Source organism: Aythya marila (assembly GCF_965140915.1).
Source record: "Aythya marila genome assembly, chromosome: 16".
In the NCBI taxonomy this organism is placed as follows: Eukaryota; Metazoa; Chordata; class Aves; order Anseriformes; family Anatidae; genus Aythya; species Aythya marila.
In genome coordinates this window covers 4,771,186-4,789,955 of record NC_139057.1, presented here as the reverse complement: position 1 = coordinate 4,789,955, position 18,770 = coordinate 4,771,186, and the positions used below count along the sequence as shown (strand labels likewise).

Sequence of the window (18,770 nt, the reverse complement as noted above, 5' to 3'; positions counted from 1 at the left end):
AACAAATGAGTAAGATACATAATTAAGATGAGATACATGGTCACTACATTCATCCAGCATCTTGCACTGAGTAACCAAAGGCAGTTTATTATTATTATTTTTTTAAATAATATTGTAAAAAAAAAAAAATACCTCATGAAGGAGAATAGACGCTAATATCAATCATTTTTAAACCAGCATAGTTTTGGCACGTGACTTGCAGAATTGACCATACCAACTCACCGTTTTCATAATGCTCTCAAGCCTCCTACTATCAGAGAATAGCAACTACTTTTATCCTGTTATGGGAAATGCTGGCACGACACAGCTAACACTTTCTACGTGCTCCAGAACTGCCTTGGGGTGAAAACAAGTTTCTGTTTCAGTGCCTGCCTTCTAATTTTGTACAGAGAAAAGACTGTAAAAGGCAAGTCCCTCCTACCAAGGATTTACTACTACCCGTAATCGTACATTGCAAGCAGTGCTGCACTGCCACGGTTCAGTGTGTGGGTGACTCAAAGCCCTGGCACATATCCTCTTCACAGTCACTTATAGGAAGGATGAAAATAAACTTCTTGTTGAATTGAACACGATGTTCTGATAATAGAGATGCCAATTTAAGAGACCGAGCCTCTCTCTCCTGACGGGCAGCAGACACAAGCTGCTTCACGAGGGGGTGGCACAGGGCTCTCCCGTTCCTCCGCCCTTTCCCGTTTCCCCACTGGGCTGGAAATCTACTGTGAGAGGGGACCCACCCCCCCGAGCCTCCCAACTCTTTCTGCAGAAGTACCTGCCACAAGAGACAATCAATGTGATTGCTGCCAGCTACAGCTCGCTTACTGGAGGCTGGATTGATTGTGCACTTGTCAGTGCGGAGTTCACGGGCACACGCACATGTTCAAGTCCATCCTCCCCCTTCCTTTGTCAAACTTTATCAGATACACATGGCCATCACTAAAGGCAAGCAGAAAAAGGATTCCAAAGTGTTTTTTTTTTTTTTTTTTTTTTTTGGCTTCAGCTATAAATCTAAAAGAAATTCAGTTTTATGACAATTATACCATACAGATACTGTGCAGCAGACACTATCCAGAAATACATTTGCGAAACAAAGGAACACATGAACACATTTAGGGGACATAAGAAGCCTCATAAACCAAGAACACAAGCATTTTGTAATGGATTCCATTACAAAAACATTCCTGCCAAACACTTGCTAGCACATGTTGGACAGCTGAGATCCTGCAAACTAGCAAGAGGAGTTGGACAGGATGGAGTGTTTGAGGTGTCAGTAATCAGCATAACCCTATGTGCACACGGGTGGGCTGCACCTGTTCCCACTTTGTCTTTCATCAGCTGCTTTATGCCCGTGCCTGCAAGCCCACAGACAGCACACCATGCTGCAGCTTTGCAGAGGTGTAGTTCCCACAACGGACAAAACAGATATTGCTAAGGTTAACTATGAGGACAGAGAACTTGGCAGACTCTTGTAAGACATATTGATGCATTGCCCATCTGATAGCAGACCCTGGGATCCAAGGGACACGCAAATCCCCAGACTCCTGGGGATTCAGTCACCTGGAACAGCCCAATGCCATCAACCTTGTGTAACGCTGTTGCTAAGACATTCACTTCTTTGAATGTGAAGGAGAATCTGACTGTGTGAAGTAAATATTGATCAGCAACCACAGGCACGTGTGAGAGTTATTGGGCTCAGGAACATGTGACCTTGCTCCAGAGGGGACAAGCAATTAGTGGTTTTCCCCTTGAAAGAGTCCACTGTTACGCACATGTCCAACATCGTAGTCAGTGGGACCTCAACCCAGACTCTGGCAGGGGAGGGCTGCAGGCCACTCCACCAGACCAGCCAAGAGAGACTTCCCCAGCCGTCAGGTTAGGGGGGGGGCCGTGCTTGTTATCCCCCAGGCAGCCTGTTTTCATAGAATTGTTTTGCCACGATTAAGCACTGCACATGTACATCAAGGGAAACAGCCAGACACGCACAGATTCATTGCCCCTCTCAGAGCCAACATGGAGCATTGATGAACCTCACAGGATTCCCATGTGCACACTGGATGGAGAAAACAAGTGTCTTGAGGCCACGTGTGGGCTCCCAACACCTGGGGTACTCTGCCACCAGGAACACACATGGCCACACCTGCAGGCTGCTCGCAGGGCCAGCCACAGCTGACTTTGTTATCCTGCCCCAGCCTGCTCCTCTGCCCTCAGGAGGGGCACTGCACCAAGACATGGGATTAAGCAAATATGTACATTTATCCATTTTTCAAGCCCACATAATCCAAGCAATTACTGATGAAAACATTCTGAAAATACGTCCCAGAACAGCTTTCAAACTTCAAACAGCTGAAGAACACCTGCTGCTTGAAGGTTTATGTTTGTTTTGCATAGAACAACAATAACACGTAAGCTGTTACTTTTTTTGAGCTTCAGAAACAGCTGGTCCCACAAACAACCCAGCACCCCAAACTCACGGAGATGACTTTACCATTCTTTAGAAGAAAATACTCAGATTTTTGATTCAACACTTCAGTCTAGACTTAGACTGTCAATGGCACATCTATAGCAAACTCTGGACCACATCCAAACACCATTTACAATGAAATCACATTGGTGCCTCCAGTCCTGCTCAGTTTCCCTGAGTTTCCCTCATATTCACCTTCCCTTACCTCTGCTCCTGGCATCCTTTTGTGTAAATCAGGGGGGAAGCAAATTTGTGGAACTAAGACAAAATATGGTAGTATTGATGACATTTATATTATATGGGAACTGGACAGAAACAGGACTTGGTTACTTCAGTTTTCAAGAAAGTTTTAAAAACCCTTGCAAAAATGACTGGCTCTACGGAGGCACTCAGATGAAACACTTCTGCCTGAGCAGGTAATACAAACAAACCCCAAACCTAGATATTAATATCTCTCAAAAACACAACAGCAGTAATCAGATGCTCTTCTTAGTAACAGAAAACACGCAACTAAATTTCATTCAATTGAAAAGAAACCACTACTCTGAAGTGACCAAGGTGGTGCACTACATTAGCGCTCCCAGCGAAGTTTACAGTTACCTCACAGAGATACAGCCCCAGCAGGGCCAAAAGTCTCCACATGAAAACAACGGAAACTGAAAGCACAGGACTCACCCATCGGTGTCCATGACTGTATCCATGACTGTATCCATATCTGCATCCACAGCTACAGCCACAACAGTGTTGCAGTGGTGGCGGAGCCTCACCTCAGGCCCTTGCACAGCTCCTGCCCACAGGGCTGGGAGGCAGCATGGTGCCCAGGCTGGGTGTGGGCTGGGCCCAGGGTGGAGCCCTGCAGCCACCCTCACACAGGTGCAGGCAGGTGTTTGCTGAAACCAGAGGAAACAAGCCAGCACTTTGCCTCAGAATGGCCTGGGGTTCTGTATTTCAAAGTCTTCTCTGTGCACAGTTTGTAGAGATCATGGCACTGGGGATTCATCTCTTAGCCTTTATGAAGATTTCTTTGTGTCCAGTGCTTACTTCATCCTCTGGCTGCAGTAAAAAGACCGCTAAGAAGATTATACTGCTGGAGTTTCCCTTTATTTAAGCACAGAGGATTCGGGCATCCCCTTTCTGGAGTCTTAGTTTCTCTCAGTGCCTGCCTTCTGTCTTGTTCCTCTCAAATGAAGGTGAGAAGAGAGGCAGGACGCCATTCCCTAGGCCAGGTGGCCCTGAGGCGTGGTTGTTCCAAAATGGCGCTGCCTCTCCACAGTGCAGCTCCTGAGAGGAAGGGCACCGAGCTCCTTGCAAGGGGGATGTTCTCTGTTTTTGTCAGCGGTGGGACTTTGTACTTTAACAGTGTGGGAGAAATAATTAAATAAATAAACCTCCAAAACATGGTGCATAGAACACAGGAGAGTTCACAGAGCCCCACAGTGCCTGATTTACCACAATGCAGCTCAGCAGAGATATGTGGCCTCCTCAAAGGAGTTGTGCTCGCAGCTGCTTCCCCCCAGTGTGGTCAGCAGCCCTTGGTGCACACATCTGGAGTCCTTCATCTCCACCATCTCTCTACATTTCCCTCTTGCCTGGGAGCACAGCAGTGCCGGCTGGGCCCAGCCACTGTGCAGCATAGCTGTCATGGCAGAGAAAGCAGGCAAGAGGGGTTTTACAGCAAATGGAGGTTTCTTCCATACAGAAAAAAAATGATATAACAGGTAGAAACAAAAAGTGATGGAAACAGATGTCAGTAGTGTACCCACTTTCTTATTTTATCATGATGCTCAATGTACATGGTGTTTTTACACATCTTCCCTGTTAGAACTTAATATTTAAGAATAGGCCACTTCTGGTTTTGTGGATGTGGTAAAAAAGCTTGAAAGTGTGGTCTACATCTCTGAAAAACTCAAATAAAAATGCAGTGCCCTGTCATGCATAGATATTTATATATGTGTGTGTGTGTATCTGCACCTTTTACTTTTGTTGTGGGAAAAACTGTACACACAGAAATATGTTATGTCTGCACACATACCACATATTTATCGAAGTCAAAAAGGAAATAGGGTTTTAAATAATTAACCAACATAAATGCAGTAACAATATATGCAAAACTATACAGAGCATTCAATAGACATATGTATTCTCATACCTATTATGCTTTAATCGTTCTCTGTTAGGCTTTTAATCCCTCAGTTTAAAGGAAACCTCTGAAATGTAATGTACAGATTCAGGGAGAATCTATAAATCTTACATGGAAGGGTTGTAATTACAACTGGCTTGATTGGGTGACATGTGATCAGCAAATCGCGTGGACATTTCATTTCCAGATAAACTCTCAGAGTTAGTTACTCTTCCCTGTTTTATATTATAAAATGCACATTAATCTATTTCAAACAAAGCCTAGTCAGAGCAGTATCATTTCTGAGATATGGAGGGAAATGAGTGAGGAGGGAGAAGCGAAGGAGTAACAGGAATTAGAAATGTATGTTTAAATACTTCAGTAGGGCATTTCAGCATCATTCAGCATTTCAGTTTGGATTATTGCAAATTCCATTGATGGAGTATCTGTCTCATTATTCTGTAAAGAAGAGACAGAGAAAAATCTTAGGTGATATGTGGTGTTAGGTAAGAAGAATGAGCATTAGGCTACAGGTGTTTCCAAGTACAAGAGCTCACCATCTGTGTTTTCTGTTGGTGTAAATCTGGTATAGTAGTTGTGATGCATTCTTGTTGCTGAAGATGAGAGCAGAATTTGGCCTTTGCAGTAATCACAAAGAAATTAATTAGAAACGGACAAGGCGTGGCATTCATATTTTGTGCTGTTGATCTGAAAGTATGAATACAGAGCTGATGCTAAAGATATATTTGGTAAGGCTTACAAAAACAGGAAAAATTAGAATTAGACATTTTTACCTGTTCTTTAACAGTCTGATAACAGTTACTTCATTTTTTCATTTCTTGTGTATTTGATAAAATACAGATCTTGCTATAGCATTTATCATTATTCCTCTATTTTCTGTACACAGCAAAGGGTAATTACTGCAACCGTATTTTGCAGTGTGGTCCCTGCTGTGAGTATTTCTTTGTCTCTGTAACTTCAGTCTCTGGCTTTGTAAAACCTGCCACAGAGGAGACGATGAGAATCCCCGATGCTGCCAGAATGCAGGCCAGAAAGCATCATAAACTGTTTCTGATCTGTTTGCTGAATTATTACTTTAAAGCTAGCAAATGTAGTGTGTGTGTGTGTCTGCCTAGGGGAGGGGTTCAATTACCTGAGATTCTCTGCAGATATTGGCAGTGTCTCATGGGGAAATCTCATTTAGTATGCAGAATAAAATCACTGTGGCACTGATCATATGATTTGAAGACTCAATCCTGAAGCAGCACTACTGAAAGGGGAGGTGAAACAGCATAAGACACTCTGTTCAGACAGCATGAGGCTGTGAGCAGCACACGAATTTTATACAGCAGGCAGGAGGGTAGCTGCTGGATTGGTCTATTAAACGTGTAGTCGGGAAACCACAGGAAAGCTTTATTTCTGGCAAGCCTGCATTTTGTCAGGATGCATCACTGCTGTTACTAGAAAAAGAGGAAGCCTGCTGCTGCGTGAGATTAAAAGGTAGAAGGAGTGATAGCTACAGAAGATCACTGTGAAACTCCTTTGATAACCACCTTAAACACCCCCTCGAGAGTGAATTTAACTGTTGGAGGGCACTGGTTCCAACTGACTGTCTGGAAAGTATGGTGAAAAGGATGCACGTTATGAGGAAGAATTCTACCAAGAGCAAAGCAAACTAGAGGAGAACTTCTGTCTGCATTGCTGACATTGGCAAATACAAGAAAGCATTCTGGTGCTGAGATTCTTGCCTTTTTTTTTTTTTTTTTTTTTTTTTTCCCCTTGAGTCCTGCAGAAGGATTTTTTATTCCCCCTCTACCCACAAACACAAGGAAAACACCAACCAGAACTCAGAATACTGCAGACTTTCCAAAGAACAAGCATGGTACAAAATGTGATTTTGGTGTTTTTCCGTAGGCGACTCAGCCAAAGACCTGCTGTTGAAGAGCTAGAAAGAAGAAATATACTTAAACGTGAGTACTTTTTTCTTTTATTATTTTATATATATTTGTTGAAACTGATTATTACATTTCTAGAACATATCCTTTTATAGAGAAATTCATTCACTTTTTCTGTACCTAAAAGTTTTCATGTTTAACATGCCCTGGGTTTCAAGTACTGCAGAAATCAGAATTTACACAGGCGTGCCATTTAGTACAGAAAATAGTACCTTGTTCAATTTTCAGTTTTCAAATCATTTATATTGTGAATATGTTATTTCACATTTATGCATGAATATACTGTTATGGATATCTGAGAAAGGAGTAGCATCCTAGTGTCACACAGTACAATGAGGCTTTGGACAGTCATTTTTCAAGCTGTGGACTGCCATGGCAAACTGTACAAGACTAGAGTGGAATAGACAAAGCATCCTTGCAGAGGTGTGAGGACATTCCCAAAGACAAGACAAAGAAATATCCTCTGAGATATCAGAGTTATTAAAGGGACAATTCCAAGCCTATCACAGATGCTGCTACACAGGAATGTTGCCCAGCATCTTTCAAATAAACACAAAGCAGAAGCTTTCAACACTTTTCCTAAAGTTTCTGACCCAGGCATCAAACAGATGATGCATCCCTTTCTTAGATGTATTGGGAATTCTCTAAATTAGGTGAAGAAGGGAAAGGGCTTTGGATTATTCTCTGCTGTGAATCTCAGACAGGAGAATGGAAGAGTCATCTGCTTGAAGAAAAAAAGTATATTACTTCTGTTAATTTTATGGTCTATTTAGTGTTGACAGTAAAAAAACAAAACCACCAACAACAAAACCAGAATGATGTGAAAATGGTTGTCTTCTCATTAAACACAAATAAAACACAAAGCCATATAGAATGTGGCTTATGTCATACAAGCAATCCTGCCTTTGGTATTTAATTCATATTTAATTATTAATATGATTGCAATTATCTAGAAAAAAAAGTTATCTACATTTTATAACCTACAATTTACTATCTCAGAACTTTCTTAGTAGTTCATACAAAAAAGCTTATGCTATTGCCATTGAAGTTACTGGGGATTTCATTTCAGTTTTAACAACAAGAAATTCCATAATCAACTTATATTTTCAGTACTCTTCCAATGCATATATTGTGTGTGGTTAAATCAGATGCATCTGACACATGTGCACAGCTAAATGAGAAACAGGATACATACAGGATACAGTCTTGGAAAACATAAATGGATGAACTTGGCCTAAATTCACCTGTCATCTACATGAGAGACAAGAAAAAGCATTAACCCAGGATTCTGAAACATGTGGAGCCAGATTTTCAAGAGTCAGTGCCTAAGATCACCTCTAAAAATCTGTTTTTTTCTTTTTTTTTCTTTTTTTTTTTTTTTTTTTCTCCTAAGTAGGGATCTCTGCTGAAAAAAATCTGTTCCTTTATGTTTACTTTTTGAAGTGTGCTTGTTACAACCTTAATCTGGGTTAAACTGACAAGCTTGAATAATAAAAAAGTTTGAATACATTCATATAATGAGCTTACAGAGAGATAAAGCAGAAAGAAGATAAAGCAGAATTAAAGATATTTCCTGAATGCCAGCTAAACATACTGGTCTAGATTTGTATCTCATTTAAAGTGCTTCCAACATGGAGCAAATTCATTGACTTCAATTCAGTTGCTCAGGCTTTATACAGGTTCAGCTGAGATCATAGCTCGCTCTATTTATTTACCTTATTTCATTATATAAAAAGCTAAACATCCTGTAAGAGCTAAGGTCATCACTTGTGTCAATAGAAATCATAAAGGGCTGGACAGATACAACAAATCTAGTCTCAGTTTTGAGTGAATCTGGAAATTAGTAAACTCTCCTTTTATTAATAGGGATATAAATCTTCTTATTATGGACTTTAAAAACACCTGGCTTGGGTCTGACGTGCAAAGCTGTAGCAGTATAAATACCCCTCAGTGAAATCACTACAACCTCCTCCAGCTTGTGTTTGTACAGTTGCCTCCTAAGTTTCTTAATGTCTTTGATGTTAATAATACACACTGCTAACAGAAGCAACATTACCCCCAAAGCTGTTTTAAGGACTAATAATTCACATTTGTATCGCTCCTTCAAAATGAGAAGCTTATTCCAAGTGCCTAAGTGCAACCACTAAGTCATTTTAAAACAATCCTTAATAAAATTAAAATGAGAGACTGTTCTTATCATTCTCAGAGAGATGGTTCTGAGATAAAAGTGGTACTTAAAATGTAAAGCCAACACTTTCTTACAGTTTTGTTGAACTTCTTCTACTGCCTTTACTTTAATGATACAACATTGCTGGTTTGCCACAGAGCGTGGCAACCCTATGAACGAAAATCAAGACCCAGGTGTTCACGTGTTCTTCCTGTACTCAGCCGAGAGCTGCCTTTCACATTCAAGAAGGCAGCATCTCTTAAATCACACTGTAAAATCCCCACTTCTTTCTTAACACCAGGAATTGTTTCTGAGTCATGCACAGCTAAGAATTCCCTGAAAAACTTGCAGAGCAGCGAAATGAACTGCACATGCCACTTTGTAATTGGGAGCTTCTTTCTACTCAGGTTTACGAAGCCAGCCCTCAGTAATGAGTGGATCTATGTGTAGGCAGAGTGATGCTGATGGGGAAAACCTCTCTGCTTTGTCTCTGTAACAATGCTTGAATTTTGTAATGCCCTTGCTAGCAGTTCCTATCAAATCTTGCTTTATTTTTTCTAAATGAACTATTCTTGTGTTTTCATGTTCAGCATTTTCTTGGAGCTGGGAATAAGCCCAGAGTCTGTGCGAATATCTCACAGAAAGGGGCCACTATGCATGTTTAGTATATTAAAAGTTGGAAAATAATTTTCTGGTCAGAAATTAATATTTGTGGTTTTATTTCAGAATTCTCTCAGTGCATCTCACTGACAATGATATCTTAAAAGGCACTATACCACAGAAAATTATTTTATTTTTATAAAAACATATAGATTTGAATATCTACTCTAAAAGGGGTGAATTAAAATGTAGTGAAGCATATTAGTAAATTCTTGCAAGTATGTCTGCATCTTAGAGTACAGTCTACTTTAAAAATGACATTCTCCTTTTAAACATAACAAACTTAAACAGCTGCTCAACATGGCACTAGTTTTAGTTGTCCTATTCGCTATTTTAAATTTCTATGCCTTGCCTCTGAATTTTAATAAAGCACATTATAATATTTTATATTCATTTGCTTTACATTTCTGCTATAGTCAGTTGTGGCTATGCACTATTTTACTCTAAGCAGATACTTACGGTGGCATTTCAGTGTAATGTAACGTGTGTAAAAATATGGGAGAATAATTCATTACTAAAATTACCATTTTGGAAACTCATCCGCAGTGCTATTGTCTTTTTAAGGTGTATTAAAAATGATGTGTGTGCCTTATCATTGGAAATATCTAAAGCAAATGGTATAATAAACTTCACAGTGCTATCTAGAGATTCCCAGAATGGTTGAACATTTTTCTCTAGGTCTGCAGCTTTGTTCAGGTCACAGGCTCATGCCTTAATTTAGTAACAGATAGTACTAGAAATAGAAACGCCATTACCTCGTATCCCAAGGCAAAGGATATATTTCACACAATGTTACAGCACTCTGGTCTATTTTTAGACCCAGTGTGTAGGAGTTATCACGGCTTGAATGTTAATAGGCACAACACACAAAAGCTAGCTGGCTTAGGTTAGAATGAAATGCTACAAAAAGGAAACCCGTGAAGATAAAAAGGTTCTAATGTCAGTGGCACATCCTGAATAGCAGAAAAAAAAAGTACCCAAATCAAAGATAACTGCTGTGGCAGTGTGACCATCCAAAGGTGTAGCCTGAGAATAAGGTTTTACAGGAAAAAACGTACTTTTCTTGAAGCTCATGCAATAAGTCTTTTCAGCATCTACAGCAACATAATGGCTCCAGCAATATGGAGACTAAAAATTGATGATTAACTATGGAATATTTTGATTTTGTTTCTAAAGTTTATGCAATTGGAGTTGGTGTGACTGCTGTTGGTTTGTTAAATCTCCTTGGAACTGGAGTTTAGAGCACAGGAAAAGCTGGCACCAGTACCTTGTCCTCACAGAGAGGTAACGATATGTTCTAGCAGAGCAACAGAGAGATGTACTGAACTAACAAAGCAGACAACTAAGGACCAGCTACTAATTTTTCTGTGATATAATTCTTATTGCCTGGAACTTCAGAAACTACTGATATTCTTCATGAGGAAAATCATCTTTTTTTTAATATTCTCTCTAGAACGAAACGATCAAACAGAACAGGAAGAAAGGAGGGAAATCAAACAGAGACTGACAAGAAAGGTAAAATCTTGTAATGTCTTCTATTAGTTTTTAGAAATTTATGAAAGCTATTACAGTATCAACCAGTCCTAGAGGTCATTGCTACACAAAACCTCCCTTAATTTAACTCTTCCTCGGTGGTGTGGTATCTAGTATATCAATTATATAAGTACCTACCATGTCTCAGCTATGAGGATTGATAGAATATTTACATTTAAACTTTCAAACAAAAAATGAATACTTGCTTGCACACTGCATATTTTGCAACTATACTGCCAGCAAAGAAGTACGTTATTCCTTGTAGCAACCAGTAGCAGAGCTGGCTTCTTACTGAGCACCAGGAGTGCTCTCACAATAAATTTCTCTTTGCATTTAAGGTGTTCTTAAAATCAGAACTAGATTGTGTTATTGTTCTGTTCCCAGGAACCCCCACTGGAATTATAAGCAAAAAATGCCAATAATTTATTAAACCCAAATTGGAATTCTTACAGTGGGTCCAGTTCTGAAAACCTTGCTGCTGACTGCAGTAGAAAAGCCTTTCAGTGAAAAGTGACTTCTTACTGATGCTGACTGCAGTAAGAAAACCTTTAACAAACCTTAAATTATATCATAACAAGTTAATTATGTCTATTTTACCTATTCTAAATTGATGCATTTTATCAATTTAGAGCTTAAAATATTTTCTTTTGTCCATTATAAAGCCACTGTGCTATAGTCAATAACTTCATTTAAACAATTGTTAATCTCCCAGCAATAGTTTGAAGGACATAATATTTCCCTGGACTTTTCAAGAGTTGCACTTTTTCCATGTTGAATTAGTATTTTTCTTCCATATACATAAATGCACACTAAGTTAAGATGAGAAGCAGAAAATGTTGCACAATTTATTGAAATATTTGTTATTAATATTGGTTTTATTTTACAATACTATTTAATGCAGCTTAATCAGCGACCTACAGTTGACGAACTAAGAGACAGAAAAATCCTGATTCGATTCAGTGATTATGTAGAAGTGGCAAAAGCACAGGATTATGACAGGCGAGCAGATAAACCATGGACAAGACTATCAGCAGCTGATAAGGTACTGACATAATTAAAATATTACTGCTTTCTACTTACTTTGTCTAAAATGCTACATTGGACTTTGCAGACATTTAACCTCTGGGGCATTTAACCTCTGTAAATGTTATATGTTTTGCTGTAACCATGTTGGCCAACGCATACTGTTATAAAAATGCTATTTATCTATATAATCATCAGCAATCTGTAAAACCTAAATATTCAGCATCTCTACTGGCATAGTATGCATTGCTGTGCCCGATGCCTATCATTTCTACTTAATGAAACTTCTATTCTGCTCTGTGAGTCTGGTATTTTACAATGCTTATAAATACAAAATTATTTAACTCTCTTTTATTTTCAATTCCTAGGCAGCAATTCGGAAAGAGCTAAATGAATACAAAAGTAATGAAATGGAGGTACATGCATCAAGCAAACATTTGACAAGGTCAGTCTTCCAGCCATTTATTTCCATTGCCTGATAATAACTAGTCTCTTTGAGTCCTGAATCTATAGATTTTGCTCTTACATGTTAGATGTGGGAACATAGGAACATTTCTTTTAAAAGGAAATGGAAACATTTCTCATTCCATTCTGAACTTTGCTTTTCTGATTTTTACATATATATATATAATTATATACATATTTATATATATATAAAATAATATATATATAGTGTACACTAGCATGTACTGAGGAGACCCCAGACCTTTTCCAGAGTATCACTCAGCTTGAATATTTTGCAACTAAGATTCAAAAGCTATGGCAAAAATTTAAATGTAGGGGTATAATGAAAAACAAACAACCCCCTCCCCATGATGTTTAAAGTAGATGAACTACTGAATACTGGAGTGTACTTGAGCGTGCAACCTGATTAACCCAAACACTGTAACTTTCTCATCAATGGGAGAGTAATGCCCATAAAAAAGACTTGTAAAATTTTTGTTACAACAAAAAATTGTAAGAGGTTCAGCCTGTAGATTTCAGTAGCACGTGAATGTTAGTTGCCACTGGAATGTCTGCAACCCCCTCAAATGGCAGGCCAGCAGGAAAATTGAGAAAATTGGCCTGGATGCTTGGCACTGTCCAAATGCATGGGCTGCTGCGCATCAAGTCAATCTTGCACTTGCTTTGTCACAACAGCAATTACAGGTTTTAGGTCTAAACAGTCATGGAAACACTTGGATTTTCCACGAGAGAATGACTGTGAGAGAAGCTGATTCCACAGCCATTAAGTTACTTGCAAAAAGACCTTGTCACTTACAGAAAAACTTAAACAGCAGTCAGTTATTTCCTACAATTTCTGTTATGTCTATTGAGTTCAGTTGCTCTTAAAAGACAATCTGGGGAGTTGGTAGCACAATGTACTCTTGCCCCATCTGTAAGCATTCCCAGGTGTGCTTGCTGCTAAATTAAGCTGCCCAGCACTGTACCGAGGAGCTTGGGGTGCAGTCTCTATTCTGGAAGGCTTGCTTCTGCAGGGTCTGGGCCTGCATTTCTGTGTTTGTGAATCTGGAACGAATTTGATCTTAAGAGAGTTTTGTATGCTCAGTGAAAAGATGATCTAAGCAAATACAGTGGAGTCATAAATACAATGTACGTTGATGTAAATGCTACAATTATAGAATTCTAGACTTTTCATGCCATTGTTAGGGCCCTTCTAACTACAGGGTTCAGGCTCAACGTGTATGGCACGATAGCAGTACACTGATCGAGTGAGATGGGAAATACGGGTGGGCTGCAGTTCAAGGCAGGAATTGAAAGATACCCTCTCTAATTGAGCTACCTGGGGAGTTTAAGTAGATTATAATGATGTATTTTGAAATTTGGTCAGGATATTAGGTGCAATACAGGCTTGCAATTTACAATTACTGCTAAAGCATTACAAATGACTGAGACTTTAATTACATATCTCAGCTAAGAGAACAAGCCTACAGAGCAACAGCGTATTTATTCCATACAGAATGTAAGACTATCATATATTAATCCAACGGTGTATCTTCATATGTTCCAAAGCATCAGCTCAGAATTGCTTTATTCTTACAAAATAATAACATGGCCCAATAGGCTGCTGACAAACAGCAGCCTAATTACTAAAAGAAAAAACAAACAAACAAACAAAAGATACACAGTTCCACACCTATATTTGTGTTTGCACTCCCAAATAATTGGGAACTGGCTTGTCTGGACCTTGAAGAATGTAACTGTACAACAGTCATGACATACAAGTGTAAATGTGTCAGTGAAAATTAAGACTTCAAGTTGCTAATAGTTTTCAATACTGTTAATGTACCTTTAAAGAGAATTAATATATTTTTTAAAATGTTAATCTAAACAATATATTTTAAAAAATGTACTTTCAAAGAATGTTGAAGTAGACTGAAAAAAAACGTCTCCTGTTTCTCCTAGATTTCACAGGCCATAGAAATTTTCTTCTGAGAAGAATCTGTCTACTTTTTGATACTGCTGCTGAACACACATCAGGGAACGTATGAGCCCTTCCCTAAAGTTCAGTCCAGGATACCTTGATGTTTATGCGAAAGGTGGACTCTGCAGATGAAAACTCTGCAGCACTTACATAGAGAAAGAAACACCAGAGATGAACTTCACTCTGAAGCCAGAAGAGTGATGGCCTGTGGAGTGAGATGATCAGCTGAGAAAGACTGAATGAAGTAAAGCTACTTGAAAGAACCTACTACTCTCCTTTGCCACTTGTTTCAAACTGTTTTGCAGCCTATCATGGTAAAGGAGATGTTGTGCATGTACAGGCTTTACCATTCCAAGGCCTCTGACATAAATGGACATGACACACTGTCATTCAGTATTACGTTGACAAGACATTTGGAACTTACCACAATTAGTTTGTAAAACACTTAAGTTCATGTTCTAAAAACTAATTTAATGTATTATAATTTCATTCTTTTTTTATATAATGTCTAACACAGCTGCAAGCATTTTTGACTCCTGTTACTTTTGTTCTTTAATTAAATGACTACTTATTGCAGGAAATGAACATGTTTCCTAAAGCTGTTTTTTTTTCCCAGGGACAGTTGGGAAGGGAAGAGATTGCAATTATTATGTACCAGATCATATCACTTCTTTATCAACAGTCTTCAAAAAGATGATTTTAACTAAGATTTCCATCTTATACAATACCAATGTTTTGTACCAAGTCCTTTGAATGTGCATAATGTGATCGTCATTTACACTAGCTGAAGTTCTGGCCCACTGAAGAATTACAATTAAATTCACTGGTATTCTTATTAAAAAATTACTAAATTGGATAACCATACATAAACAGTTGATGTAAAAATGTACTTTCATGTTTAGTAAACAAATTAATGTCAATGTTTTTTGTTAGTGGAAATGTATATATAGTTCAAGGATTTCTTGATAGTAAGAGTAAAGAAGTTACTTGATGGTAATAACAAAGAATTGGTTTAGAAAAATATAAACCAGACATTTCTAATAATGCTTGACATCTAGAAGCACCTGAGAATTATTTTCAAAATACTTCTAGAAGGAAAAAGTTAGAAAATAATACTTGTATCTGGAAAGCATGCCTTATGAGACAACAACAAAACGGAGCAAATTCCTAAGACAAAAACTTCTCTGCAAGAGTTTTAAATGACGTCCCTTCAGGAAGTCATTAAGTATCAAAAAATCTGAAAAAGGAGCTTTGTTAAGATGATCTCCAAGAAGCATGAAAATAATCCAGAAAATAAAGGTATGTAAAATTGTTTGTATAGAATACTACTAAATTGCTGCAAGCTGGTGAATAGAATCAGTGCAAACAGTGGATGCAATTTCTGTTCTCTTCGGTACTCAGTAAGGGGACGCAAGAACAAAAATAGCATTACATTTTCAGCAAATTAACATTTACAAGTGGAAGGTAAGAACATACAGTGCAACAAAATATTTCAATAAGTGCAATGCTTGAAGAAATTGATGAATCAGGGGAGGTATCATGTTTAGGACCAACAAAGTGGACATTGATAACTTACCTTGCTCTGTAGCTAGCTGTAATTTTTGTACAACTTTTTAATATTTGACTTACATATCAGTTGAAGACTTGAATCACTGAATTACTTAATCCAAAGATTTTTTTTCTATTAATTGCAGTTTTATAACTCTGCTTTTCACAGAAATATGTAACATCGTAACTAGCCTTTTAACATACCTTTAATTATATTTATCAACAATTTTTATTAATAAAATATTTATTAACAATATAACGTGTAAAATACAAAAAGGGTAAAAAGAACTGGGAGAAATGTTTCTTAGGCAAAACAACCATTTTTAGCTTAGAAACTGTAGATGACTCACTGTTAACTACAAAGTTGGCTAATAATCCATGAAGGTAACACTCCTATTTAGCACAAACTAGCAGACTTTCCTTGATAACAAAATGTATAAAATACATCAAAATTATGTTTAAAAAATGTAATAAAATATTTTAAGGGTACCTTAGAGCAGTTTTTTAAATTCCAAACAATGTCTATGAGCTGGATTACTAATGCAACTTAGCCATCTTGTAGTTATGCAGCAACATGCTTAGCTTCTTCCTCAGCTGTCCCCTTATTGCAACCATCCCAGCTTTTTTTTTTGCTTCAGTCTGGTAAGAAACAAAACATTGTGACTATTTCAGAGCCACAAATGATCAATGTCAAATAACTGGTGGGCAAATTCACTGAAGGCATGGTTAGCTTAGGGAGGCTATCTTCCTTATGCTATTATTTACCTAGTGGGGAGGCTATCTTCCTTATGCTATTCTTTACCTAGTGGGGAAAACAAAACAAAACAAAACGAAAAACAGTCCTGCAGCAAACAATTTCTATCACTTTAGTTGTCTGCTTTGAATGACCTCAAGCTTTCCCATCCACAAACTGAAAAAATGAGTAATTTCCCTGTGCTCAGTTTTGCCTTTATCAATATTCTGTTGTGATATGCTTCATATCTGTACCTTTGTTAAATTTGACTGTACCTGCTCAATGTGTTTAGAATTTAATGGAGTAGGGTAACAACTGAGGGATGGACAGTACAAGTTCATACTTCTATTTCGGCATAAGTTTTTATTAAAGATAGCACTTTTTCCCAATATGCACTCAATGAAAGAAATGAACTTTGACTGTATACTGCACTTCTTAAAATCTTCTACAGTTGAGAAAAAATCCTATTTCAAATACAGAGTAGATCACTAAAGGAAATCTTTAACGTCTCATGAGGTCCATCTAGTGGAGATGACAGTGATCACAGGCTTAAAAAAAACGAAATTGGAGGCTAAAAAATTAAAAGAGGACCCCATGCACCTACACAGATGGAATGAACAGACCAAATTATTTTATGGTCATTTCAATACATTTGTTTCCATGAAGAATATTCTTCTATTTTTAACTTTTAGTTCATAAGAAATATTTTACAACTATTTACAATAAGCTACTACCCATCTATAATGAAAGTATTTACATTAAGTAATTACACAAATTACTCTCCATGCTACTCTCAGCACACATGGGATTGAAATCAGACAGAAAGCATGTGTTCCGTTAAAGACAACCAAGTGTCAAAATAAGAGGTATAATGGTAAAGACCTGTAAAGCAACTAAGTTGGGGGGAATTGTTACCACAAAGTTGGCCAATACATTATTTTGAGACTATGGTGGTCATAAAATCAGCTACAAAGGAGAGTGTAGCCTCTTCAAGGTAACTCCAGAAGCTGTGAAGTTGTACAAGTGCCATGCTTACTGAGTCCAGGCTCCTGAGATGTTGTGAATCTTAATCTGGAGTCAGTTCCATAGTAAATAGGCAGCTCTGCATATGATGATGTAGACAGCCTCAAAGATGTGCATGTTCTATGAGTTATTCTCTACATCTGTTACTTCTCCTTGATGAGCTATAAGTTTTTAATAGCTTTCATTTAAATTCTGTTAAAAAACGGGAATTAAAGGTATTCTTCTGAGCCAGAAAAAATTACAGTGTATATATATGCAGGATAGCCAGTTATAAAGGCTAAAAAGATTGCTAAGGAACTATAAATGCAGAGTAGTTTAAGGTTTCTTAAGGTTTCTCTAAGCTATTATTTCTCTTAAAATTAAACAGAACTCGTAGTCACTATACAGCAACAAAGGAAAAAGGTAAATTATAACTCACTGGTGGTTCTCAGATGACATAGATTTCAGAAGATGTCCTATGCACATGGAACAGACAATTTGAGTATATAGGACATTTCTGAGCTATAGGCAGTACACCCTCTTACTAATGTCCAACACAAAATATTTGCTCAGCAACGTTTTCTGTGACTGAAATGCAAAAAGGTATTGCTACTTTAAAGCAGAATGGTAATGACACCATTTTGTAAAAACAAGACAGATGACATATATTTTTATTGAAATATTTAATACAAATATCTGCAACTTAGTTCAACCATAAATGTTTACAGTCATTTTCTGGTAGAAACTTCTACTGAAATCAAGCATCACAGATGAATAGGACTGAGATTAGCACATGCTATTTGAACCCTAAATAATTTGCCTGTATTCTGCATCAGACAAAAGAAATATTCTGTACACACAGAGCAAAAACATAGATTTGAAGTGAAATTTGAAATGATTTCTCTAAAAGTCAGTTAAATAACCTATACAAATGTTAATAAAGACTTCTTCAAAATAGCATATGCTAAAAATCCAAAAATTTACATATTGCATTTTAGCATATTCAGTAAAATAATTCCAAATCTCTCTAATAAAAGTCTTATTCAAAAGACTTTAATCTTACTAAGGAAAATATACTTTCATTACAATTATTTCCTTATATAAAATAAATAAATCTAGTTGTCAAATTTTACATTAAAAATGACTT

At 37.6% G+C, this 18,770-nt stretch overlaps 1 protein-coding gene across 1 annotated transcript in view; it reads left to right on the top strand.

Moving 5' to 3' along the window:
- PHACTR3 (phosphatase and actin regulator 3) overlaps nt 1–14,865 on the top strand; it is a 104,106-nt gene extending 89,241 nt beyond the window's left edge. Inside the window, exons 9-13 of the mRNA XM_082773258.1 lie at nt 6,492–6,547; nt 10,813–10,874; nt 11,794–11,934; nt 12,284–12,360; nt 14,322–14,865. Of these exons, the coding sequence (XP_082629384.1) occupies nt 6,492–6,547; nt 10,813–10,874; nt 11,794–11,934; nt 12,284–12,360; nt 14,322–14,337 (352 nt within the window). The 3' untranslated portion in view covers nt 14,338–14,865. The remainder of the gene's footprint in view (nt 1–6,491; nt 6,548–10,812; nt 10,875–11,793; nt 11,935–12,283; nt 12,361–14,321) is intronic.
- The last annotated feature ends 3,905 nt before the right edge of the window (nt 14,866–18,770 follow it).